The 26,623-nt window shown below is 42.1% G+C and overlaps 1 protein-coding gene across 1 annotated transcript; it reads left to right on the top strand.

The window, feature by feature from the left end:
* Positions 1–1,357: 1,357 nt before the first annotated feature.
* TGS1 (trimethylguanosine synthase 1) lies at positions 1,358–24,998 on the top strand. Its single transcript, XM_056854212.1, has 13 exons — positions 1,358–1,485; positions 2,510–2,574; positions 2,911–3,089; positions 4,141–4,952; positions 5,548–5,646; positions 7,407–7,493; positions 8,503–8,677; positions 9,274–9,625; positions 10,836–11,006; positions 11,419–11,562; positions 12,333–12,553; positions 14,555–14,629; positions 24,882–24,998. Exons 1-13 carry the CDS (start codon positions 1,358–1,360, stop codon positions 24,996–24,998), a joined length of 2,625 nt encoding a protein of 874 aa, XP_056710190.1.
* The last annotated feature ends 1,625 nt before the right edge of the window (positions 24,999–26,623 follow it).

Genomic DNA, 26,623 nt, shown 5'->3' with positions numbered 1-26,623 from the left:
CAGTTGACAGCAAAATCCATTGAACTAAACTTATGTTCCAGTAATCGCACTTAGTAACCTGTGTTGCCCGCAAGGCAGAATGCTATTCCTTTGCCCAGGACAGAAGCAGGCAAAAGTCCAGTGTGTATGTGACCAGTTTTTTTTGGGGGGGGGGGTTGTTTTTGCTTCTCTAGATGCGTTTTTTTAAAAATAATAATAATAAAAAAAAGTTGTACACTTAACAGCATTTTCCGCGTAGTTAAAAGGCGTAGCGGCAATTTCCCTCTCCGTCGGTAGGAAAACCTATTCTGCATTTGCGCAGAAAAACTCTGCTTTAGGACTTCTTACACACGTGCACAGCCAGAGCTGTAGTATGCTGATTTATCCCACTAAACAGGGTGGCCATTTATTCATGGGAGGTTTTGCCTTGGATTTGCCCCTCTCTAGAGGCACATTTCCCCACCCGAATTCTCAAAACGCTGCATGGGGGCTTATGGTTAACAAGCATTTATTCATGGAAGGTTTTGCACTGGATTTGCCACTCTTTAGATGCACTTTTCCCCCCATCCATATTCTCAAAACTCAACAATAAGCCGCCATGCAGAGTTTTGAGAATTCAGATGGGGAAAATGTGCATCTAGAGCAGTGGTTCCCAACCTTCTTTTGACCAGGGACCACTAGGACTTTTTTGTTTGGTGCAGGGACCCCAAGGTTCAAAATAAAAATTCTAAGAATTTGAAAATAAACTTTAATCATAACTGTTAGTTAAACATTAAACTTAGAATAATATTTGAATATATATATTTTATAATAGAGAACTTTTAATTGAAAATATTAATTTATTATGGGTTTATAACTTTGTTTCGCGGACCTTAATTTAGTTCTCGTGGACCCCTGGTTGGGAACCAGTGATCTAGAGAGTGACAAATCCAATGCAAAACCTTCCATGAATAATGCATGGCGGGTTATGGTTGAGTTTTGAGAATATGGATGGGGGGAAAGGCATCTAAAGAGTGGCAAATCCAATGCAAAACCTTCCATGAATAAATGCTTGAGAATTTGGATGTGGAAAAAGTGCATTGAAAGAGCGGCAAACCCAGGGCAAAACCTCCCATAGCGGCATTACAAAACGCGCCTCGGGATCAGCACGTTGAAGCTCGCGGCGGCGGCGGCTCTCCCCGCACAAAACGCCAACGGGAACTCCGCGACCTCAACCCCCGTCCCCTTGCGCTCTCGCTTTTCCCGGACCTGAATGGTGCAGCACGCACCATTCGAGCCGCTTCCGCCGGATAGAGCGTGTTTCGGAGAGGACCGGCCACGCTTCCTTGGGCGCGTCGGGCCTCGGGAGTCCCTCTCGGCTGCAGCCGGCGGCGTCGAGATGCTGCGCGAGGTGCCGCGGAGTCTGGTGGTGGCCGAGCTGCTGTTCGTGCTGCAGGGCGAAGGGGAAGAGAGCAGCAGCAGCAGCGGCCAGAGCATCCTCTGCTTGTGCTCCCGGGTCTTCGTGGAGTGAGTGGGGAGCTGCTGGGGTCGGTTCTGCATTGGAACGCGGCGGGCAAAGGGAGCGGCGTGGAGCAGCTTTCCTAGCAGAGGCCATTTATTGCAGGGGAGGTTTTGCCTTGGGTTTGCCGCTCTCTGCATGCCCATTTCCCCCATCCGGATTCTCAAAACTCTGCCTGGGGGCTTAAGCACTGTAGATGCATGGGAGGTTTTGCCTTGGGTTTGCCGCTCTCTGCATGCCCATTTCCCCCATCCGGATTCTCAAAACTCTGCCTGGGGGCTTAAGCAGAGATTCTCAAAACTCTGCCTGGGCATGCAGAGAGCGGCAAACCCAAGGCAAAACCTCCCATGCATCTACAGTGCGCGTGGAAGTCCGGTTTTGGATGCTGTGCCGGATAGAATGGCCTTGATAATGGGATTCTCATAGCTAGTTGTTCCCCCCCCCCCAGGCGGAGAGTGGAGTGGTCCATGATGGCTTTGTGCCTACCTGCTGCAGAAATCAGGGAGAGAAGTCACATTTTGGGGGTTGCAGCCTCATGCTCCAAATTAGGGCTGATGTTCTGCCCGGCACTCAAAAAAAAATGTAAGGAGGGTCGATTGGAGGGCCTGCCTGTATTTTGAGGTGACCTGAACGTCCTTTGCTCAAGAATTCTGGGGCCTGGTTCTCTCTTTCGTTGCTGATTCATGAATGGAAAAGCTGGCACCTTCTGTGTATATGTTCTGGGTGCCTAAAGCTGACTTTTGGCAACCCCAGCAAGGGGCTTTAAAGGCGAGTGAGAAGCAGGTGATTTGTCATTGCCTTCCTCTGCAGAGTCTTTTTTGGAGGTACTGACCCTACCAGTACTGACCCTGCTTGGTTTCTGAGATCTAATGAGATCAGGCTATGCCATGCTGCCTTTTCTCCCTGTGTATGTGTTATAACAGCAGATAATTGGTTTGCCAAGGTTGGTGGCTCAGTGATTACTAAAGCTCACACAAACACCTTCCCAGGGTGTAACACATGCTTGTATTTTTATTTTGTCCTTTCTCCCAGGGATCGAAAATTGTATAAACAAGGCTTAAAGGGATTGTATGTCAACAATGAAAATGACAGTATAGGTAAGATGCATTTAAACTATACTGCTAAACTTTATGCTTTTTAAAATAATTCTTTCTTCTGTATAGAAATTAGGGAAGCTTGCATATATAATTACGGTGTCTAATTTCAAATCCATATTTTACTTGGATCCCTAGTGTGGGGATCCACACTTCTCCCCCTAAATGATCAAAGCATGCATTTAGCTTTACAAAATAGCCATGCATCAGTAATGCAGAATTCTTGATGGATAAAATAATTTGAGATTGTAATCCTTTAAAATTGGAATGTTGCAGAAATCTGCTGATGATGAGCTGGAAACAAAAAGCATCCTCTCACTCCATGTTGCTTATTAATAGGGGAAGACCAAGTCACTGAGGATGAAGAAGAAAAGTTTAATTCCGTTGTGTCTGCTGATTTATCGAATGACCATGCTTTTGGACTGGAAGAAAACAAGTTAGATTCAGAGACTGAACTCATGAAGAGTATGGGGTTACCTGTACAATTTGGCAGTGTAACTAGCCCTAAGGCATTTGTGGTAAAGCTTGTTATAGTGTCTTATTCATGCTGTTTTGCACTACTTTTAACTGTTGATAGTTTGTATTGACAAACTGGTACAAAAGGATTTACTGAATTTTAACTACAAATTTATGCATTGACCTTTATATTTACTGCATTTTAACTTCTGTTTTTCAAAATCTTGAATAGATCGTGAATGTGCGTTGTGTATTTTATCTGCAGTTGCAAAACAAATAGTTTAGAATTAGAAAATGTAGTAAGGAAGTCTAGGCAAGATTCTGTTTCTTGGAAACTTATAATTATTATTGGACTTTGTTAGCTGTTTAGCTTCATACAGATATATAGTTGGGGTTTTGTTTATCTGGTTAGTGATAAAGAAATTTTACAGTATAGGTCTTTCTCAAGATATTTCCAAAAAACAAAATTTAATAGGCAGAAAAATAAGCAAGCTTTCTTTCTAAAATTCTCAAGGATAGCAATTTAAGGCAAAATCCTGACTCATCATGAGGATGGCTTTAACTGCACATATGTTTTAAGGGCTAACTCTCAGAAGAGACAAATATTTATATGTGACTTTGTCACTCTGTGAATTTGTGTAGCAATTGTCTGGACCAAATTACTCTATGTCTCCTGCATCCTTTGGTCCTCAATGTGTGTGTCCTCAATACAGGAGCTTAAAATAATAGTTTGACCAAATGTCACCAAGATCCTCAATACAGAACCTGTGGAATTTGTGTGCCCTCCTAGCTCCAGAAGGATAGCCACAGTTAAATTAGGAAATGAAACAGGGCAAATAGACATTAAAAAGTGGGAGAATAGAAAACAACAAATATTGCAGTGAAAATAACATCAGAAAGCAAAAGTATGCTCATCATGCCACTGGTGGACTTGGACATTGTATAGGAACAGGCTTTGCAGTCAGTGCATTGGTTGTATTGGCTTTGTTGAATTAGAAGGGTGTTCATCCAAGTTCTGCCATGAGAAGGGAACAAACTACTTTGAAACAGAACTTGTTGCTTCCAGTATTCAAGTTGGCACAGGCGTTTATTCTTTCTCTCTTTGAATTTCAGGAATTTGAAAATGTTGAAAAGAGGCGTAAAATAGTGAAGAAGAAAAAGATGAAAAAGAAAAATATGCTGCGAAAAGATATTGGTGAAATGACAGAAGAGATTTTGCAAGAGGGTCACAGAGATGACGACCACTCTCTTGAGGATGAGCCCTTAATTAAAAAGGAGAATAAGAATGAAGAGAAATGTGAAAATGGAGTTGTACTCAAAGAGCTTTGTGAGGATGAAAAATGGGGGAAATACTGGCATGAATATGGAGAAGGACTTCTATGGCAGAGTTGGCAGGAGAAATACAAGGATGGTGACTCTGAGCTTTTAGCTGTGTCTGAACCTTGGAGCAATCCTGAGGTGAAAGAAAAGTGGGAGCAGCATTATAGCGAACTATACTGGTATTACTGGGAACAGTTTCAGTATTGGGCAAGCCAAGGTTGGACTGTTGATGCTGTACGTAACAACAGCACAATAACAAGCACAGGTACGCCAGAAACTATGCCGGCAGAAGAAGCCCAGGATATTGGCACAGAGGGTGACTGTGGAGAAATACTGGATTCAGAATTTCATTCGCATCTTTCTGCTCATGCCAGCTGTAAGGAAAATCCCATTCTACCTGATGAACAATATAATGAAATTCTTACTGCCATTAGAAAAATACATCTTGATTCTGAAGAAGTGAAGCAGAGCAGTCCAGCAGACATGAGTGACAGTATGGATAATCAAGGACTGAGTTCAAGAAGTGATTCTGGTCGGGCTGAAACATCTGATAAAGGAACAGGGGAAAGAAATGGTTCTTCGGGGGAAAAGTGTCAGCCAGGTCAGTGTGCCAGGGTCAGAAATTCCATTTTTCCAGCCTGCAAAGGGATAAAATCCTGTGCTGCTGATGCTGGAGAGGGATATCACAATGTGATAATCTGATACTTTACATTCAGCTCAAGTAATTTGTACATGTGCAGGCTTATAAAATGATGCATGAGAAAGTGGATAGAGGGAAATTTTTCTTTCTCTCCCATAATACTAGAACTCATCGGCACCCTAATGAAGTTGATGGACAATAGATTCGGGACTGACAAAAAGAATTAAATTTCGGAATTTAGTGTCACCAAGCGTCTTGAAGGATAAAGTCTGTCAGTGGCTAATACACACATGAAGCTGCCCTGTAAAGATTTAAACCATTGCTCCGTCAAGACCAGTATTGTCTGTTGTGACTGGCTGTGGCTCTCCAGGCTCTCAGGTCTCGATTTTTCACATCACCTACTGCTGGTCCTTTTTAATGTCGTTTTTAACTAGTTCATTTTATTAGATAGCAGGGCAAAGCATCATAACGTCCTAAAAAGGCTCCCAAATAATATCTCTGATTATCTCATCTTTTAGTTAACGCAAATGCATTTCTGTTTCCATTTTAGTGTCTGAGAGGTCGTCCAGAGCAGATGCCACAGGAGGTGGGGGTTCTCCTAACAACAGTGATGATGGTGAGCAGCCCCCGGAGCGTAAACCTGTCAAATTAAAGAGGAGGCAGGTTATAAGTTATTTCTTCTTATTGTTTAATAATCCAGTATTGTAGGTTTATACAGTTCTGTATCATTGATCCTCATGGGATGCTTACTATCTGTAGTTAAGCCATTTTTTGTTTCTGTTTAGAACTCACCTATCTGATTCTGTGAACCTACGCAGATCATGAGAGGGGAGGCAAGAAAGGTTGCTTCAGTGCTTGACTCTCGTGGTCCTTTCTTACATGCCCAGGGTGATGCCAATTGCCTCTTTGGGGTCAGGAAGCAATTTTCCTCCATGCTACTTTTTTTTGTTTTGTTTTGTTGCCATATTCTGAGCATGGAGTTGGGGTCACTGAGCGTGGGCGGTTGTTGTGAATTTCCTGCATTGTGCAGGGGGTTGGACTAGATAATCCTGGTGGTCCCTTCCAACTCCATGATTCTGTCGTCTGCAAAGTGGAAAGCTCTTCACTCCTGTACTTACATACATTGTCCCATTAGCTGAAAATAATATATAACTCTGCAGTATAGATATTTTGACTGATAGCCAAACAAAGTAGTCAGATGAGTTTTCTGAACATTTGAAGTGTGTCTTGGAAACACTGTTGGGAAAAATTATACTTGTGGCTATGTTAATGCGGCTCCTGATGGGAGCCTCGCCTCGAGAGCATATAAAGCCAGTGCTTTACCATCTGCACTGGCTCCAACTGGAGTATCTGATCAGGTGCAAGGTGCTGGTTTTGACCTTTAAAGCCTTACACGGTCTGGGACCCTCGTATCTTCGGGACCGCCTCTCCTGGTATACCCCCTGAAGGACATTAAGATCGTCCAACGAAAATTTACTGGTGGTCTCTGGCCCTAAGAGCGTGCAGCTGTCCTCGGCAAGAGCCAGGGCTTTTTGGCCCTGGCTCTGGCCTGGTGGAATGCTCTGCCTGGTAACATCAGGGCCCTGCGGGATCTGAAAGTTTTCCACAGGGCCTGCAAGACAGAGTTTTTCCACCAGGCCTACAATTGAGGACAGCCGCCTATATTTGCTCATATTATTTATACCATCTACTACTCTCCCCCCCTTTTCCCCTTATTGGGAACAACAAATAGCAAAGCGTTGCCACCTGTATGGTTCCCTACAGCTTTTAGACTTGTACGCCACCATGTTAGGTTTTTTAGAATTTTATTGATGGTTTTATTATGGATTTTACAGTATATTTGTATTTTTAAAATGATGTTACCCGCCCTGAGCCGGCTTGCTGGGGAGGGCGGGTTATAAGTCTAATAAATAAATAAAAGATGGGGAGGGAAATTGCCGAAAGTCATGAAAATCTTGGATGTGGAAACTAGAGAAAATCTTACATTGATAATAAACTGGAGAGCTTGAAGGACACTTTGGACCACTTTACTCATGAGACAAGTAACTTGACTCTAAAAAGCAGACTCTAAAAAACAGGGTGGCCCACACTGGATCTGAGCAGTGTTGCTAGGAAAGGGAGATTTTCAGCCCACCTATCCAGTAATTTCCCCAGTTGGAAATGCCCCTCTCCTTTCCTAGTGCTAAGTGTCTGATCCTAAGTGTCCCCTACCCTGCACATCTGCTTTTGGGGGGGGCATCTGGAGTTCCTGTTGCACAACTTAAGTGTTCTGTCTAATAAAGGCTTATTTCTGTATCTTTCACTGTTATTACTTAAAATTAATCTACCTTATTCAGAAGATCAAATTGTTAATAAAGACTTAACCTTACCAAATTTTTCTCTTGATAGTTAACAAAATTATTTTGTGTATCCTTTCTAGCCATGAACTAGATGCTGAAGAACACTGTCAGACAGATCCAGAAAACGTTTGTTGTCTTCTGGGGCTCAAACATGGCATGGGACAAAAGTAATAAATATTTTAATGTTTTCCTCCATAAGCCAGTGTCGTTTAGACTGCACAGCTTTGCCAAAAATTCTCCATTATTTTAAAGCATTTAATTTATCTCCGTTTATCCTGTGGAGTTTGTGAAGAATTACTCCCAAGGTTCATTTTCTAAAAAAGCTTTTGTGCAATATAATGTTGTAATTGTGTAAACAAGCTCAAAACTTATAAGATCATAGAGAACTGGCTTTATTTTTTATTAATGTTTGTATTAGCAGCTCCGGTGTGGGCTGTTCAACTGGTTAATTTAGCATGTGTAACTTACAGAAAGAATTTATCAAACTACATGTATATGAACTACACAATACATGACGCTGTGGATCTAGTTTGGTGTAGTGTTTGGAATGTAAGAAATAGTGTCTGAGGCCTGGGTTCTGGTTCCCACTCTGCCCTGAAGGTTGTTGGGTAACCTTGGGCCAATCACATACTCTCAGCCTAACCTATCTCTCAAGGTCACTGTGATAATATCATGGGAAAGGGAAAACCTTCCACCCCTGCTCCTTGGTGGGGGGGGGAGGGGAATGTGAAATGCACTAGACAGATAAATAGATCTCTCAAGGTGTCTAAGCTCAAAAGGGCCTCAGTTTGAAATGATGCTGCAGTGTATGGGAGGGTCTATAGTTCAAGTAGGCTGTGTTCTCTTTGAGAAAGGTTGTATGGGGAAATGGCCTTATTCCAAATTATCTCCCCCCCCCCCATGCACACACTGTTTTGAAGCTTTAACTATAAATCAAGAGATCTGATTGTGTATCCCCAAAGCCCCAAAGTGATTGCTGAGAACAAAATACTTTGAAGGCACATTTCTGCTACATTTGCTTTAAGGGAAGCCTTGAGAAGAAGGCAGCATTAATAAATTATGTGGCTGAGGCTAAGCAAAGGGAATGACTTTATTTAATTAAAAGCAATCAACCTAGGGGTATGTCATGTATATTTCTCCCTAGGTGAAAAATTGTTAACAGTAATCTTTCTGCAGATACAAGGGAATTCCTGGCTTCAGCAAAAGAAGAATGACACATTTCAGTAAAAATATGAAGTTTAAGTCTGAATTCTTGGACATGCGCAGAACAGTCAAGACCAAAAACAAACACATCTTTTTTACAGAAGGATCTGATACACTGTTTTGCAAGAAAAGCGAGACTTTAAATAAGGTAGCTTATTTATATAGTAAAATTAATAGCATTAATAGAACATACAATGCAAAGTACTGTTTTTACTCTGTTTACAGTTTATAGTTTATTAGCTAATGCCTAATGTTTTATATCACACTGCATTTACATTAGATATTAGCTATTAGATAGATAGATAATCTATATATCTATCTATCTAGATGTCTAAATCTGCAGATGGGGGCCACACTGATGCTAAATAGATTTTCCTGCGAACTTGGGGGACTACACCATTTATAGACAAGACAGCTATGTAATAATGAATGGGATTTCCTCAAACACTTGTAATTCTATTCTACTTCCAGTCTAGCTGTGACATTGAACGCACGACTTCTGTATTTTTCATATCTTGATGATATATTTTACTGTAAACAAATTACAAAATTGTGAGCATCTCCATTATATTTATGTATATTTATCTTGTAAACATTTTGAATTGATAAGCTAGGATGATTTTGTTATGAAATTTCATTTAGCATAGGCTGAAATAAGGAGATCTATATGTGTTTTTCTCTATCTAGGTGATTTCTTTTGTATCCATAATTGCTGGTTTGGGGCTCATCTTGTTTATTTTCCAGGTAGAAAAGTTCTTGAAACAAGTGAATGAGCCTATGGAAGAGAAATTTCAGGACTCCTTGTCACAAGATGTAGTTCATCACACTTCTACAAGCAGTGATTTAGAGGAACAAGAAAGTGATGGTGGTTCTCAAACTACTTTGGGTTTCCAGAACAGTGACTTGTTGCCTTCCAGCTCAGCTTCTTGTAAAGCTGAAAGACTCAGCCTTGAAGAGAAAGGCAAGGAGAAGGTGGTAATAGCAGCAGGTGACTGTAACTCTCACGAATCAGGGCCAGGAGAAGGAGGAGAATGTCCTTTGGGAAGACAGCTGGTTCCCCTGGACATCCCAGACTACCTGCAGGTAGAAACAGAAGGTGCGAGAAAATTCTGAATGAAGATTTCATGGGTGTGGGAGTACATGCATTATATTGTTAGATTACGACAACAGAGGATTGCTTGTGTGGACCTGATGATCAGTGGGAGAGTTTCAGCAAATTAGCTCCCTTTTACATTTGGGAGAACTGTGCTTGAAGTGGTAGGATGGGGCAGTTTCACCCTATTCCCTCTCATCATTACATCCTCTCTTGGCCTACATTTATTTGTTTAGGATATTTCCATGCTGCCTCTTCAGAGTCCTGCTTGAGGCAGCTTACAATTGAAACCATATAACAATGTAGAAAGAAGCATGTTTTACCCACGAGGGCTCCACAAATCCAGGAGTCATCTTTCTGGGGTTCAGAAGGGACCTGGAAATGAAGGGAAATACCTTTGCCTCTTCCCTTGACAATTGGTTGGATCCCATTCAGTGTGGATTATTTTTAGTGACTTTTAAAAAAAGAACTTCTAAGAATTTTTTTTAGTTTCAAGGGAATAAATGGTTTGGATCCATCAGAGCTTTCCTTGGGTAGAAGGATTTCTGCCTGCTGAGTATGAGTTTCTCACCTTCACCCTTCCTCTGCAGCACAAACCCCACTCACATACTGTTCCTGGGGGAGTGGGGTAGAGGTTGCATTTGGAAGGCAGTTTGGGCTGAGGTGGGAGGGGAGAAAGTCCCACTCTGATAACAAATCCTTTCACCCATGGAAAGCCTCCTGTTGATCCAGTGTTTTGTTTTAACAAATAATAAATTACAGGAAAGCAATATAGTTTGACAATTTAGTTGGAACAGATGGTTTTATGTTTTATCTTCCTGGTGAATTTCTGTGTTTTCAGAAGATGTAAAGAATGTTTTTTAAAATCCTGATAAAATTAACAGACATTTTCAAAAGATTTCAGAAAATGTTTTTGCATGGTATTTTTGTGAAGTGTTTTCTCCATACCCCTTGTTTAATAATATATTGCCATTTCCCATTTTTGCTGGAACATTTTTCCCACTTATGCATTGCTAGAGATTTTCACATGTTATAAAGTATGACTGATGGTCCCATATAGTATAGCAATCATTGTGTCTTCTATATTTTTCTTGCAATACCATCTCTTAAAAAGGATGATAAAATTGTTCACATTTGCTCTGATGATCTTAACATTTCAGCCAAGCAGTTTGAGAGGGTAAGCTAACTGTGGAGGTTTTTTTTCTTGGTGAAGGTGAAAAAGACTCTCCTAAAAAGAAGAAAAACAAGAAAAAGAAGATGAAGAAGGCCAGACCCCCACAGTCCCTACCTCCGGAAATAGCCACTGATCCTGAGCTAGTCAAATATTGGGCACAACGGTATAGACTGTTCTCTCGATTTGATGAAGGGATTCAGTTAGATAGAGGTAAGCTCATAATTGGTTGACTTCCCAATTCACTGAATGAATTGAAACTTAGTTTCTTTCGAAATTCTGGATATGGTGTTTGATCTGTAGTAATTACTTGATGCTTCATACGTACGTGAAGCAGCATCACATCAGAAATACCTGCCAAGATATTATCTAGCATGACCAAAGCCGCTTCCCCCTTCCTGCTGCAGACTGTTGTGTGCTCCTCCTCCCCCCCCCAAAAAAAAGAAATCATATCTCTGGGGTTGTTAAACTCCCAGAAACAGGATAGGGTGACGTGGGGGAATCTGCACTTTTTTGCTGGCCGAAGCATCTTCCACCAACATAGTTAGGGTCTAAAACTCAGTTTAAAATCCAGACTTGTCTGTATGTTGAATTCAGAAATGTGACAGCGGCTTTCTTCTGACAGAGGGATGGTTTTCTGTCACACCTGAGAAGATTGCAGAGCACATTGCAGAGCGTGTGAAGCAGTCCTTCGACTCTGACATCATCATAGATGCATTCTGTGGTGTTGGGGGGAATGCCATTCAGTTTGCCTTGGCAGCAAAAAGAGGTAAAGGGCTTTTCTCTCCGTGTGATGTAGTAAACATTTTAAAAATGTGATTGCTGTAATTAAAGCTGAGAATTGTTCCTATGTTTAAGTTGTTTCAACAACTAAAACGCTCACAAGCTGACTTGTGTTTTAAATACAGGCAAAATGTAGAGGTCTGCATTGCTAGACAATTTTATTGCTCCCTGAAGCAAGGAACAATTTCCTTCGTGGTGAATTGTTCTTAGCTGCTCACTGTGCCATCTCCCACAATTGCAGGATTGATTCTCTTTTGGACTTTTAAAGCCAGGCCTGGCAGCTGCTATGTGTTTTGCCACCTGTCTAGGGAAAATTATGGCTGTTGTCTCTGAATGTAGAAGGTAGACTGTCAAGTCTGGAAGCTTCTGTAAGACTGAGTTCATCTTCCTATATGGGAGAAATAAACGTTAACACTGTACTGCTGTGTGGATGTACTGTTCTGTTGGAAAGGGGTGGGGTCTGAGATGGGCAGTTGCTAGTTGTTCTGTTTGGCGCTCCTGTTGGACGTGACTGGCAGCTGTCAAAACATTTTTTCTTGGCTGAAGAAAAAGCAGTGTTGGGGGCCGAGAGAGAGATTGATATGCACATGTAATGGCAATTCAGACGGTGGTTATTGGGGAGGCTGGAGACATAAATGGGGTAGGGAAGCACTCCCCTGTACCAGGAAAATTTAAGCTTTGGGGAGTAGTTTGACAATAATATGGCTGATAGGATTTTTTACATCCATTTACAGGGATCTGTTTTGTCCTTTTCAGTAATTGCAATCGATATTGACCCTGTGAAGATCGCTCTTGCTCACAACAATGCAGAAGTGTACAGAGTGGCAGACCAGATAGAGTTCATATGTGGCGACTTCATGCAGCTGGCGCCTGGGTTGAAAGCAGATGTTGTGTTCCTTAGCCCTCCATGGGGTGGGCCTGAATATGCCACTGCGGAAATCTTTGATGTTCAAACAATGATTTCTCCTAATGGATATCCTTTTCCACATCAGATCTTGTCTTAGCACTTTTTCTGTTAAGTATTTTCTGTTGTAAGATGAAGAATATGAAAACATTTGCTGTTACTTTAGATTAGGGGGTCCTTCTACCTTAATTAACTGTTGCTCATCGAAGATTATCTGAAAAGTGGAACCTTGATTTCCAGCTCTTGCAGTTATAGAAAAAATGGGCATTAAAATGTGTTGGTACTGTTTCTTTTCTAGACTTGGATAATAGTACACTAGGTAGGGTTGCAAGTGGTCAGTAATATATAATAAGTGAATTTTATAACATTTTAGGAAATATCACAAGTTGTCAGGAGAATAACAGAGCACTAATAAGTTGTCTGGAGAATAACAGAGCAATCCTAAGGGGGTAGTTGGGGTGGACCTGGGGACAGCACAGCTGGTCCGCCTCCTGAGCAGCTTGCTGACTCGGTGCAGCAAGCCAGAAATATAATTTCCTCAAAACTCAGTGAAATGGCTCCATTTGGTTTCAAGGGGCTACACCACCCGTTTTACGGGTGCAAGTTTGCACCAGCAAAAGGGGGCATTCCTGGGGCAAAAGGGCTCAGGGCGCTGACTATTCTGCCCCCAAGAACACCCCTTTTGGCACCAGCACGAGCCCTTGCGCAGAGCATTGTGTCTGTAGTGGCACCCATGTGTGGTGCTACAGCGTGGCTCCCCAACACCAGCATAGGTGGCCCTGCGCCAGCAATAGTGCCAATTTAGCTGGCACAGGAGACACTAACACTGGCATAGGGGTCATGCTGGCTCCAAAGCCCTTTCGGGGGGCCCTTCAGGATTGCTCTGTAATTCATTTACTTTTCAGTATACTTTATATTGCAAAAAGGATGAGGAACCAGAATGTAGATTTCCAAAGCAAGTGATGTTAATAGTTAGACCAAAACAAGCCACTTACAGCTGTTCCATTGGAGCTGACATACAAGATGGGACATGAGTCTGTCATCTGGGAGATTTTTGTGGACTTGCTTACTTAGCAAAATCAAGTGATCATAGAAGGTTTAGTTTTATAAAGTTGTAGTAAGTCATATATTAAAGCTTACAATTAGATTTTATCAATATCGATTTAGTTCCAAGATTTATGATGCTGAAGGATTTCAGATGTTTCTCAAATTGTGCCCTTATATAACATTAATTCCTTCCATATTAACATTTCTGCATTCTTGGCTGGCTTTATACATTGCCAGATGTGGCAATCCCATTCATATACCCACCTCACATACAAAAGGCACAAATCAGGCTCACAAATTGATCCTAACTCCACTTAAGCAACAGCCTCAAAAAATGTGTGAGGTGTGTTTTCCATGAGGTACGTGTGTTGGGGAGGGGAACAGAACTTTTCTTTTAAGGAAGCATGTAAGAAATTTCCCTTAGAATCATGTAGGTGAATGAGCCTCTCAGGAAATATTTGTCTTGCAGAACGTGTCTTGGGCCTGGTCTACACACATAGTAGAAAGAGTAAGACTTAGGTGGTAAAGTCCTGGAATGGATTGTGTCACTTCAGGCTGCAGTTCGGAATCACATATCTGAATGTATTACACTTAAATTCCCCTGCAAATTAAAATCTGGCAGAGCATCAAGAGGGTTGGTGTAGGACTCTTTTTCTCTTGCAGGAAGATGTGTTTTTGTGTTAAAATATCACTAGTCACCCCATCCACCACTTGAAGTAACAACAGTCCATTCTATCAGCTTCTACCACCTCTTTAGCCCTCTATATGCAAGCCAGTGATTTGGGGGTAAGGAGGCTGGGCCAGCATGCCCATGCTCTGCATGTTGACTGAATGTGCAGAGAGGCTGCATGCAGAGGGCTACTCTGTTGCTTGAATCAACTAGCCCTTGGTATGAGGTGCTTATTACCTGACGCATTAAGTCTATATTTGTGGAATAATGTATTTCTTTAATTAGAGAGTTTCCTTACTAAAAGAACCTCCCTAAAGGAAATGTTAGTTTTTTCTTCCTTAACACATCTCTACATATGAAATTTTCAAGGTGTCACGGAAGATTACCAACAACATTGTGTACTTCCTTCCTCGTAATGCTGATATTGACCAGGTGAGTTGTAACTCTCTAGTGCAGCTGATGTCGTACAATGGTTAAGACTGACATCTGAACCTGGAAAGCCCCAGTTCGTTCTGCCATGTACTAAACAGTGGGCTCTTGAATTGTCTTTTGGCCTTATCTCTGCATTTTAAATACTGAGACAAGACCAGTATTATATTACAGAGCTGCTAAAAGGATTGTGTGTGTGAAGTTCTTTTTATATTTGTCCTTAAACTTGTCTGAGATGCTCCATAAATGTTTATTTTTATGGTAAAGAAAATTAACTGCCATTGTTTATCTTAGATTCGGAAACAGACTATGGTGGGACATGATAAAAACTTATAAAATTATAGGCAGCATAGATAGAATATAATGCTAGAACTTTGCACCTAATACTAAAAATCATGGGGGGGGGGCACTGAAACGGAATAATTGTATATTCAGATGGCAGTAGCTTAGATGGACTTTTCAATGATTAGACACATTTCATGGAGTTCAAGTCTTTCAATGGTTATAGTTATGATAGCAAAATGGAATCTCTGGTTCCAAGATTATATACCTCTGAATACCCACATGATATGTGAGGTAGCCTTAATACTGAGTCCATCAAGGCGAGTATTCACTCTGACTGTCAGCAGCAGCTCTCCAGGTTCCAACAGAGAGGTCTTTCACATCACCTGGTACCTGATCTTTTTAACTAGAGATGCTGGAGAGTGAATCTGCATGCAAATTGGATGCTCTGTCAATGAGCCATGGTTTTACCAGTTGCCGTGGGGCTCACAGAGACAGCTGTTGCATTCTTGCCCTGTGTATAGACATTATAAAAGCATCTGACTTGCTAAAAACAAGATGCTGGGCTAAATGGGCCCATTTTACTAAGTCTGCAGGGCTACTGTCAAGAAGCATACATGTAGAGATGTGTATGCATTGGGGGAGGAAAAAATGTTTTGAAGGACTTTTTAATTTTTCCAATGGAAAAATAGATTTTGAGGAGCACTGAATTTAAAAAAAAATCTTTTAGATCGGTTCTGTGCAATCAGCATGTATAGCATGTAAAAGTCTGAGAACTTTTCCAGTGGAAAAATTAGGAAATATTGGAGAGTGCTGAAAAAACTGATATTTTTCTTTTTTGGAGTAGTTAAAATGAAAACCATGTTTTACTCAAAAGGTAGCATGAGAAACAGAGAATCTATAGCATTAAGCAATACTTCCTATGAAAACTGCAGCCATATACAATATTATCAGTAATTTTTTTGTTTAATTGTACATACATTTGGCAATAGTCTTATGGAAGGTGTTACCCTCCAGGCATCTTCCAAAGCATAGTATCCTCTGCAAAACACTGAAATAGTTTTGTGTGAGAGAAATTTTCAGAATTTAGGCACAAAACAAGTGACTCTCATTTCTGTGTTTTAGAGGCAAGACGGTTGATCATAGTTCTAAAATAACAGAAATATGCTTATTCCAGTTATGAAAACTTTACATTCTCACACTTACACATGGACATTGGAAATCATTGCAATTGCTGTTTTAGCCACAGCACAACTGCAGTGTGGTACTTTACACAGGATCCTGAAGATCAGTTTCCTCCATCAGCTGTTTGAGCACTGGACCCCAAAACAGAAGATTAGCTAATGGGTAATAGCTGGAATAATTCATTAGATCTAGAGAGAGCACTTCTTTAGGAGCAGTCTCTCAAGCAGGCATTTACAGATGGTTACTCCCCCTAGGTAGTAATAAGCCATGGAGGAAAAGGACCAAGGGGCATAGAACTCTCCCAGTTATTTCATGTTGCTTTTTCTCCCCTAGAGGGAGCAGTCATACCAGTAGCACGTAGTATAAGGAAATATAGCATATTGTCGCTTTAAGCTAAACAAAGAAACAGATTATTTGGAAGACTTGCGGGGTTACCGCACTTGTATTCCCAGCGATGTATTAAGAGTTTGAAAACGTTATAAAAAATACTGTTCGCACTTTCTATGTATTCCCACCGATGTATTAAGAGTTTGAAACTCTTATAAAAAATACTGTTTGCACTTTGTTTGGCCCCTTTAGCTGTGAAGACGTCTTCCAACCATTTATAAGCCGTGGTATCCAAAAACCCTTTTAAAGCGATGTTTTTTATAACGTTTTCAAACTCTTTTAATACATCGCTGGGAATACAAAGTGTGGTAAGCCCCTTGGTGTGGGCTTTAGGTGTGTACTTAACAGGCCAAAGTCTTTGGGTTTTTATATACAGAGCTGGCAGAAAATGCTGTGTCTTTCAAACCTGAGCCACAGAAGTGAGCAAATGTTAGCAAATGTTACATCTGAGCCAGAGTACCAGAATGTGAAGGGGCTTTGGAAGTAATCTAATCCAACTTCCTGTTAAGTAACTCTAGTGAAGGAGGGCCCACAACATTCTAACGCAGTCGGTTCCACTGTTCTCCCCCCCCCCCCGGGTTCTGGCTGCCTACTGTTCTAGTTTATCCCCTGGTTTCAACACATATTTTTGTGCCGTTAGTTGTCACTTCAGTTTCTCTCCCCCCCTTCCAGGTTTTTTCCATTTCTTTGAGACCACTTTGACCATTATCTTTTTCTGTAAGTGACTTTTGAGTTGCCTTTTTCCTCGTTGTGTAATGTTCCTGTCGGTTTTCTTTGTCCCACCTACTCCCATCCACTCCCATGATTGGAGTGTAAAAAGGTAAAGGTCTCCTGTGCAAGCACCGGGTCATTCCTGACCCATGGGGTGACGTCACATCCCGACGTTTCCAAGGCAGACTTTGTTTGTGGGGTGGTTTGCCAGTGCCTTCCCCAGTCATCTTCCCTTTACCCCCAGCAAGCTGGGTACTCATTTCACCGACCTCGGAAGGATGGAAGGCTGAGTCAGCCTTGAGCCGGCTACCTGAAACCGACTTCCATTGGGATCGAACTCAGGTCATGAGCAGAGCTTTTGACTGCAGTACTGCAGCTTAACACTCTGCGCCACAGGGCTCTAAGTGATTGGAGTGTAGTCATCATCAAACCACTCCCTCTCCCCCCCCCCCAAAGATCAGTGGTTTCATTAAAAAAAAATTCCCCAGGGAAAAGTCGCTAAAATATTAATATATTGCCATTAAGATAGGTCAAGCAGGTTCTCTTGAGTTCACAGCTTTCTTTCTTAAGTGTCGCTAGCCCCTTCCCTCACAGAGGTATAAGGTAAAAGACTTGGGAAAGCTGGGAACTGAGAGAACATGAAAAATGGGGTGTTGTGATGTCACTGATTATGACAGCACCCTCCTCTGAAAGTCCTGATGATTTAAAGTGTGTGCGGAAGAAAATAAACTGACTCAAAAACTATGAAAATGCAGAGGGAAAGCAGATGTGCAGAAGATCCATACCCAAACTGATTCCAGTACTTGACTCGTAAGAACTCCTAAGAAAATCCAGAGTAGGCTGAATGTGTGGAAAAGCCCTTGAAGCAGCTCTTCCCATTAGAAAGTGTCTCCTAATAATTAGCAGAAATCTACTTCTGTTGTGTATGCATTACAAGTAATAATGTTGAAGATGGAGAATTAACAGCACCTTGCATAACATTAAGTGTTGTGAGGATAAAAGGGAGGAGAGGAGAGTGATGTAAGCTGCTTTGGGTGTCCATTGAGAAAGACAAGGTACAAATTGAAGTGCTCTGTAAATCATAACTTTTTAGCCCCTCAGGAGCAGCTGGTTTATGGCTCAAAAGGCTTATCCTCCGCCCCACCATTTTCAGTTTCCTTTGTCCCCTATAAAGTTTTCTCAAAAGACCACCCTATCTGATCTTGAGCCTTCGAGAAGTTGAATGTTATGTTTGGACCAATTGTCTTTCTCAGCAGTATCCCCAGGTTGGTTAACAATTCAGTGTACGTAGAAACACTCGCCTAGAATCATGAGTCTTCCAAGTTTCCATAAAGATGCAGTGAAATCTATTCAGACTGAGCAGCTTCCAGAACCTTTGTATACTAATGTTGACCAAATTAACAAAATGATAAGTGATTGTGAAATTACTGGAAGAGCATGATGAACCCGCTGGGGTGCAGATAAGATAAATGGATACAGTTAAGACCATACTGAGTAATTGGAGTGTGACTTCTGAGGACAGCTGAGGCTGTGCAAATGTATTGGACCAATAAAAGGAATTGTTTCCCCACATCCCATCACTATCTCAGTACGGGAGTCATGTCAAGTAGGTCCAAAATATCTCTCCTCTAGCTACAGGTGTAGATTGTATGCATGTGGAAGTTTGCAAAGCAACCAGAAGCCGCTCCCTGCTGCACCTTCCAAGGTTAAGTCCCAGTTTGGTCGGTAGGTCCAAAGGACTTTGTATTCATGGACCCATCAAACCTTAGATATTCGTCAAACATATCTGCCCAAACCTTCTTTGATGTATGACCTACACTGGGGTTTACTTTAGTGGGAGCTACTTCTGAGTAACAAAAAGTATCCCAATTTACTCTCCCCACCCCCCACCCCATTACCAAAACCTAGAGTGGGTCTTTTCTGAGGGATGTACATGCTGCTCTATGGCAGCCAGTGAACTTCCGATACTCAGAAACTATCTGTTGGAGGCTATTTAATCCCATGACTGATGACATTGTCACAGGGATCTGATTGTCTTTTCAGTATTTAGTGAAGTCCCCAGACTACTGGTAATTTGCACTGACTGCAGAGGGAAGTCTAGAGGGGGAGTAGCAAACGCATGCTGATGTCTCAGTCTCCTTTGTGCAGCCTCCATATGCATCAGCAGGGAGTGAAGTTGCACTGAGCCCATGGGAATATTGCTTGTGCTGGCAGTGCCACCTGGATTGGAGCATGTTCTTAGTTTAATTTTCGTCATGCTCATGTGGGGCTGTTGTTGTCCACTTCCACTTGTGAATTATTTCTAAAAGAACACTTTCGTTTTTAAATAAAACAGTGCAAATGCCTAGAAATATGGGAGATGACAAGAATGTGATTTGGTTTGCGGTGGCTTGGATCAGTGGACTCTAATATGAAGAACCGGGTTTGATTCCCCACTCCTCATGAAGCCAGCTAGTCACAGTTCTCTCTGAACTCTGTCAGCCCCGCCTACCTCACAGGGTGTCTGTTCTGGGGAGAGGAAGGGAAGGCGATTGTAAGCCGGTTTGATTCTTCCCTAAGTGGAAGAGAAAGTCGGCATATAAAAAAACCACTTCTTCTTAATAACCCAAATGCTCAAAGGACAGGAACTGGGTATTGGCTGGGATTTCCAAAAGCAATTTTTTCCAGCTAGTTTGTATTAGAAGTCTTAGGCAATTCAGTTCTTTCCCTCATGAACTGCTAGAGTTCAGTGAACTTTAGTGAAGTCTGGTTTCAGGAAAATGTCCTGTCCATAATTAGATTTACTCTAGCTTTGTACATAAGCTAGAGTAGAAACTGCTGAGTTCAGTTCAGGAGAGAAGAGGCAACGTCTTGCAGAGTTGACTTTTTCAACCTTACTAACTTCCCAGTTATTTTGTAATAAGCTGAAGAAAGAGTGGGTTTTATAAACAGATTTCTTGGCAAGATTTTTTATAAACAATATTTTAATAAACAATACTTGCCAAGAGAGTTCTTGAATTTTCCTCTGGTTTGTATTTTGGGCTTCTGCATCTCCGTAGTTTAGTTGTGACTATGGGCGAAAACGTATGGTCGCTTTATCCTCCTTTAATCCCTGTTTTAGCCAGGATTGAACGCACATTAGGCGAAACGCATGCGTTGGATCCTGGCTGAAACAGGGATTAAAGGAGGACAAAGTGACCATGCGTTTGTATCCCTGTTTTGATTCAGTTGTTTGGTACATTGTCTACAGTATCTTGAAGATGTTGAACCTGCCTGCCCCGCAATCCATACTGATCTTGCCCTGAATTTGGATGTTTCATTTGCTCTTGTAAATACTATATTTACTAAAAAGGAAGACTATATTTTTTTCTAGGATACCAAGAAAAGGAGGGTATTGCCTTACATTTTCATACAAGTATGAAAAATAAGAGTTGTGTGTAACTTTTTTAGCGGAGTGTGTTTGTGTGTGCATCACATTCAGGGCCATCCTCCTGCCGGGTAAATATAGTATGTCATGAAAAAGTACCGGAAAGTTAACTTGTTGGTTCTTTTTCTAAATCAGTTTGTTGGGCTAGTTTTATATAACATCCAGTTCCCAACATTCTCTCTTCCACTCTCTACTATTATTTTCGGTCATGATTAACGTAGGTCTCACTATCATCCAGTAAAGAGATAAGCAGTGTCTTGAACTACAGCACTTGTACAGCAGGAAGTTCCTCAACTAAAAAAAAAAATCCCTGAACATAGCGAAACTAGATGTTGGGGGAAAAGTTCTCACAGGAAGTCCAACTGCAGTCTGGAAATCCAGCCAAAGCACGGGTTTGCCACCTCATCTCCTGTCTATGCTCTATACATGTGTGAACATAGAGATTCTGAAGAAGTGTAACTTGGAGGAATGGGACCAAACATGTGAAACTGAGGTGGCTTTACAGGTTAAAGAGTCTTGGTTCTCCATTTGTGTCATTTGCATTCTGGGAATGACAAGGATGTTGGGAGAGGTGTAGCTCCCCCCCCCAAAAAAAGTGTGAGGTTACCAGTTTTTGTCCTGAACAAATGACAAACTGCCATTCACATAATTCTCCTGCCTATCCATGCTGAAGCAGACCCTCTACTGAGGATGGCTCCTATTGTGTAGGCACATACAGTGCATTCTATCTATACTTTCTAAGGGTTGGGCCTTTACCTCCCCCCACCCTCTTCAATGAGCTCTTTGCCACCTCACACTGATCAGTTTCTAGTTCAGTTACACTGCAAGATTCCTGGTTTGTTGTGTGTGCTTGCTGGTTTTGTTTGTTTTTACTAAAACAGGATTTGTGTGTATTGAATAAAAAGATACATTTTGTCCGGGGGGGCGGGGATGGGGAGCCATCTAATTTTTCTTCTGCCTGCAAGGAAGCAGTTATTTAAAGAATAGTTAATATTTTACTTCCTCTTCTTTACGGTAAGTCTGTTCTGTTAATAATAGAATGAAGATACAGGAAGTTCAGTGTGATTAAGCCAGTACTTTGTAACAGAAGTCTTAGAGGAATGTAGACACAAACTGAAATTTGGTATTCTGTAGATAGGAATTCATACATAGTTTGATGTCTGCAGCATTTCTTATGCCAGGTCAGTATAAAATCTTACTTATTCAATGTCATGACTGAGTATAGCAGCGCTTCCAGGTGCTATCAGTAAGTAGAATTTTGGCATGATATAGTCAGAGAATCTAGTCCCTCTTGCAGGAAGTGTTTTTGATAAATAGAAACATTAACTCAGGAAAGTCAGCAGAACAGCACTTGTTCTCTGCTTTCAGCCATATCCAATTGCAACTGACTTATGAAAGCAAGGGGCTTTCAAGGCAGGTGGGAAGCAGAGGCCTTCCCTGCTTAGCTTCCAAGTTCTGACGAGATCAGGCTATACCAGGCCACCTTCCCTCTCTTCAACGATATGGGTAGAAAGTGCTGTCAAGTTGCTGCCAACTTACGACAGCCCTGTAGGGTTTTCAAGGCAAGAAACAAACGGGTAATTTGCTATTGCCTGCCTCTGCAGCTTCATGAGTGACCTCAGGTTCTGGTATTACAGGAAAAGTTTCCTGTGCCAGTTCCCTCTATCCACTGTCTTCACCCCATCATAATTCTATAAACCCCAGTCATGTCCCCCCTTAGTCTTCTTTTTTCCAAACTTAAAAGTCTCAGACTTTCCTCATAAGGTGCTCCAACCATCTTGGTTGCTCTCTTCTGTACTTTTTCCAGTTCTGCAATGTCCTTTTTGAGCCACAGCAACCAGAATTGTACCCAGTATTCCAAATGTGGGTGCACTATTGTTCAGGACAAGGGCATAACAATATTGTCTGTTTTAAAAGGGTTCAAAAACCAAGACATGCTCTCAAGAGCTGTGTGCCCCTGTCTTCCTACCAGGAAATGGGAGAGCACCAATACCCACATTCTGATTTAAGGTGTGTGGAAAGCAGATGGAGTGAAAAAGCTTGGCAAGCATGGGGAGGGTGTGGTGGCACAAAGATATCTTGCCCAGGGCCTCCCAATCCTGTATTCTACTCATAGTGCTCTTTGCAAAAAGAAAGCAAAACTAAAGGGAATGTCAAAAATCAATTTGAGACATGTGAGTAAAGAAGAGTGTCTTTTTAAAAAACCTACATGCACCAGAACACTTGAACATGCCTCAAAATTATTTAGATTTTGGCTTAACTGAATAAATCAGAAAGGAACTGTGTCTTCCCCATTTCTTTTTATAATTAATTGGAGTTTAATATCTTGTACACTTACCGTTCTAAATGTATGTGGTGAGCTTTCTTTAAAAAAGGAGTACGTTGAAGGGGTAAGTGGGATGCTAGAATATATGAAAGGAATGGCAGGCAGACATCTTTTATGGGATTCAGGGGGGTTCTTGGAGATGCTCTTAAAGGTAAATGATAGAGGTGAACAGCTGCCAAAGCGTGAACCGTGTGCAGATTTATTCCAGTACACGAAAACAGTGCACACTGTACTCCTTTGTGTATTTACTACTTGAGATTTTTTTTTTGTGCGCCTTCCTAATAAAGGACTCACAACAACCTGTGTTTGGCCCTTGGAAACTGTATGGATTATTAATCAACATATCAATTATCATTAATGTTAAATTATTAATACAATTATGCAAATGGGCTTTTTTATACTTGGTCTGATGCTCTGCATTTTGACATTATTTGTTTCTTCAGTTGTAAAAGGTTGCCTTTTCAGTTATAAAGGTTACTGTTGAGTAATAGGCCAAGTAGTTTTTAAAGAGTTGTCTTGTTTTGGAAAGAGAGTAGTGGTCAATTACAGCATGGTAAAATCTAACAGGGGAAAGGGGTGCAATATATTTATTCTCTTATTCCTGGTGGTTTACTCTTTATAAAAAGAACTGAATAGCTTATATCTGGTTTCTAGATGGTGTCCAATTCTGCCATTGTTCAGGACCATCCCACTTAGCTTCAGATATAAAGCTGTGTCCACATGCCTTCGGTTCACTTTCTGGCCCATCTAAACAAACTTTTGCAAAATTGTATACATATATTATGTGCGTGTGAAGTTGTGGATTTGAAGATGTGAAAATCAAAAAACCAGATGGGTAAGGACAGTGGTCGGCAAACCGCAGCTCCCGAGCCGCATGCGGCTCTTTGGCCCCTTGAGGACGGCTCCCCGCCTCCCCCCCCGTCCGTCATTTGAGCGGCTCCTCTGCATCCCCGCACCCAGCCAGAGGCGCCACACTCCAGCGCGACCCAGGCGGGAGGAGCCAGAAGGCGAGCGGGAGGCGGCGCCCCCTCCCCCGGCCTCCCCTCCTCTCTCTCTCCGGTGGGGAGGGATCAGAGGCGGCCTCCCCTCCTCTCTCTCTCTCTCTCTCTCTCCCTCCAGCGGGGAGGGATCAGAGGCGGCGGGGAGAGGCGGTGGCCGGCCGCCCAGGCTGCTGCTGCAAGGTGGGGGAAGAGGCAGGCTCCGCCTCGCGCTGGGCAGGAGTGGGCTGCGCGCCCCCGTCGCCACCGCCTCGCTCAGCCGGCCCAGGAAGGAGGGGAGGGCGGCGGCAGTGGGGTGCGGGGGGGAATCCCTCCCGGAGTGCAGAGCATTGGGTGGGGTTGGGGGGAGATAGTGGTGGCGACAGGGCGCGATTTGCACGAGATCACTCCGGAGGCATAGAGTTGGTGGCTGCTGTGTAGGGGCTGAATGGGAGATACAGCATTTGTTGAGGGCAGGCAGACACTGAGACTCCTTCCACCCCCACTCCCATTGCTAACTGTTAACCTAGTAGCAAAATCTCAGTTGCAGGAGTGGGGCGACCCTAATGGTGTTATTTATGTTGATGGGACTTAATAAAAGCGAGCTGAAGGCTCCATAAATAACTGCAGGGTGGGGGAAATGATGGGGAAAGCAAGCTGATTTCCTGCCCCCTCTTTCTTCTCCCTTTATTTGTTTAGGTGGCTCTAAAAAAAAATCTCAATCGTTGTACTGTTGATATTTGGCTCTGTTGACTAATGAGTTTGCCGACCACTGGGTAAGGAGAAGCTGAGCTCTCTACAGCTTCATTTCTCTTAAGTGCAAGTCTCCCAGGCAACTTTCTGCGAGCTCAGCTATGTTACCCGAAGTGCAGTCGGCTGGGAGAAAAAATATTTGAAGCAATGCAATTGTGCTTGTTTTTCTGAATTAATCTAACACGTTTTTGATGTCATTTTGAAACCTTATTTGTTTATTTGTTCTAGATTGCTTCTTTAGCTGGACCAGGAGGGAAAGTTGAAATAGAACAAAATTTTCTGAACAATCGATTGAAGACCATAACTGCTTATTTTGGTGATCTAATTAGACAAGACGTATCCTGACCTGCCAATGTGAATACAGTCTTGTTGATGCACAGTGGGTCATCCCAAACATTCTTCTCTACATCATTCATTTATTTTCACCATCAATGGCCGCTCTGTAATTTTTGTGTTTGTTGACTTGAGAAAAATTGTGTGGACTATTCTACGGATATTAATAAAATATGTTCTAACAACATTTGAGTTATGCTGTATTGAGTTAGTAAATGTTGAGGGATATTATTAATTTTGGGAGGGAAGGCATCATGGTATAGCTCGATCTCATCAGATCTTGGAAGGTATGCAGGGTCAGTATTTGGAAAGGAGGCCTTCAAGGAAGAGTCTGCAGTGGAAGCCAATGGCAAACCTCCCCTGCTTCTCACTTGTCTTGAAAGCCCTTGCTGGGGTCACTGTGAGTCAGCTGTGACTTGAAGACACTTTACACACACATTATTAACTTTATATTGGAAGATATGAGGCCATTATATTGAAACTATCACTCTGCTGTTTGGAGAACGTATTACGGCCATCATCTACCTTAAGTTAAACATCTGAATAATAAAAAGGTTATTGAAAATATTGTAAGCTTTGGTGAGTTGAATTGGTGCAACTTAGATTAGAAAGGCAATTGACCCTACATTGTAAACTGAATTGGATTAGGCTGTAGCTGGCAGGAGATGGTGTATAGAAAAGCTGTGTTTTAAAAGTACCAGGGAGATTTGAAAATGCAAACAAAGAAGTTGTAGGAACACATGGTTTAAAGGTGAGATCAAGGAAATGAAAGAAGGGACAAAAGAGAGGCAATGAATGAAAACTTACCATGAAAAAAGAATCGACGCTAACCTTAGCTTAACCAGCTCAAAGAACTCTGCTAATAAATGAGCAATTTTGCTGGTTGTTGCCATAATTAATAGTATATTTGCCCACTTTCAAATAATGTTGAAGACAAAAGGTATGATGAGCAACAGTGAGTGGCAACTTTCATAGTGTTCTGTTAAAGTATGCTCAGTGCTTACTCTTCCTTATAGCCTAAGAGACAATAACACTTTTTGTTGTCAAGTCGCAGCCAACTAATGGCGACCCCATAGGGCAGAGGTGTCAAATATAAGGCCCGCGGGCCAGATCTGGCCCCTTGAGAGCTCTTATCCGGCCCACGAGCCAGCCAAGGCAGCCCCGCCCCCCGCTCTCGATCTGGGCTGGCGAGGCATGGCCCGGCCCAACCAGGTGACATGTCATATCCGGCCCTCGTAGCAATTGAGTTTGACACTCCTGCTGTAGGGTTTTCAAGGCAACATATTCAGAGGTGGCTTGCCATTGCCTGCCACTGCGTAGCGACCCTGGACTTTCTGTGGTCTCCCATCCAAGTACTAACCAGAGCCAATCCTGCTAAACTTCTAAGATCTGATAAGATTGGGCCAGCTGGGGCTATCCAGGTCAGGACAATAACACTTAGGTTAAAAAAAAATAGAGGGAGCACTATATGTGTAGTCCTGTGGAAGCGTTGTCTAAAAGACATGCTATAGCAGCTGCTCCTGCAACTCTGCCAGTGTAGCAGTGAAGAAATCCATGGTCATGTGGAGATAATTGTTACTAGCTACCAGCTCAATACTAAATGACAGGACTGCATTAAAATCTAGAGAAGTCTGAAG

The sequence above is a fragment of the Euleptes europaea genome, chromosome 8 (genome assembly GCF_029931775.1).
Source record: "Euleptes europaea isolate rEulEur1 chromosome 8, rEulEur1.hap1, whole genome shotgun sequence".
NCBI classification, from domain to species: Eukaryota; Metazoa; Chordata; class Lepidosauria; order Squamata; family Sphaerodactylidae; genus Euleptes; species Euleptes europaea.
This window is presented reverse-complemented; position numbering and strand designations above follow the sequence as displayed.

Excerpts from the sequence above, each read along its gene's own strand:
- TGS1 (XM_056854212.1), top strand. The coding sequence starts at position 1,358 with ATGCTGCGCGAGGTGCCGCGGAGTCTGGTGGTGGCCGAGCTGCTGTTC. Across the intron at positions 7,494-8,502 it reads AAACATGGCATGGGACAAAA|ATACAAGGGAATTCCTGGCT; the intron begins GTAATAAATATT and ends ATCTTTCTGCAG. Across the intron at positions 14,630-24,881 it reads GTAATGCTGATATTGACCAG|ATTGCTTCTTTAGCTGGACC; the intron begins GTGAGTTGTAAC and ends TATTTGTTCTAG.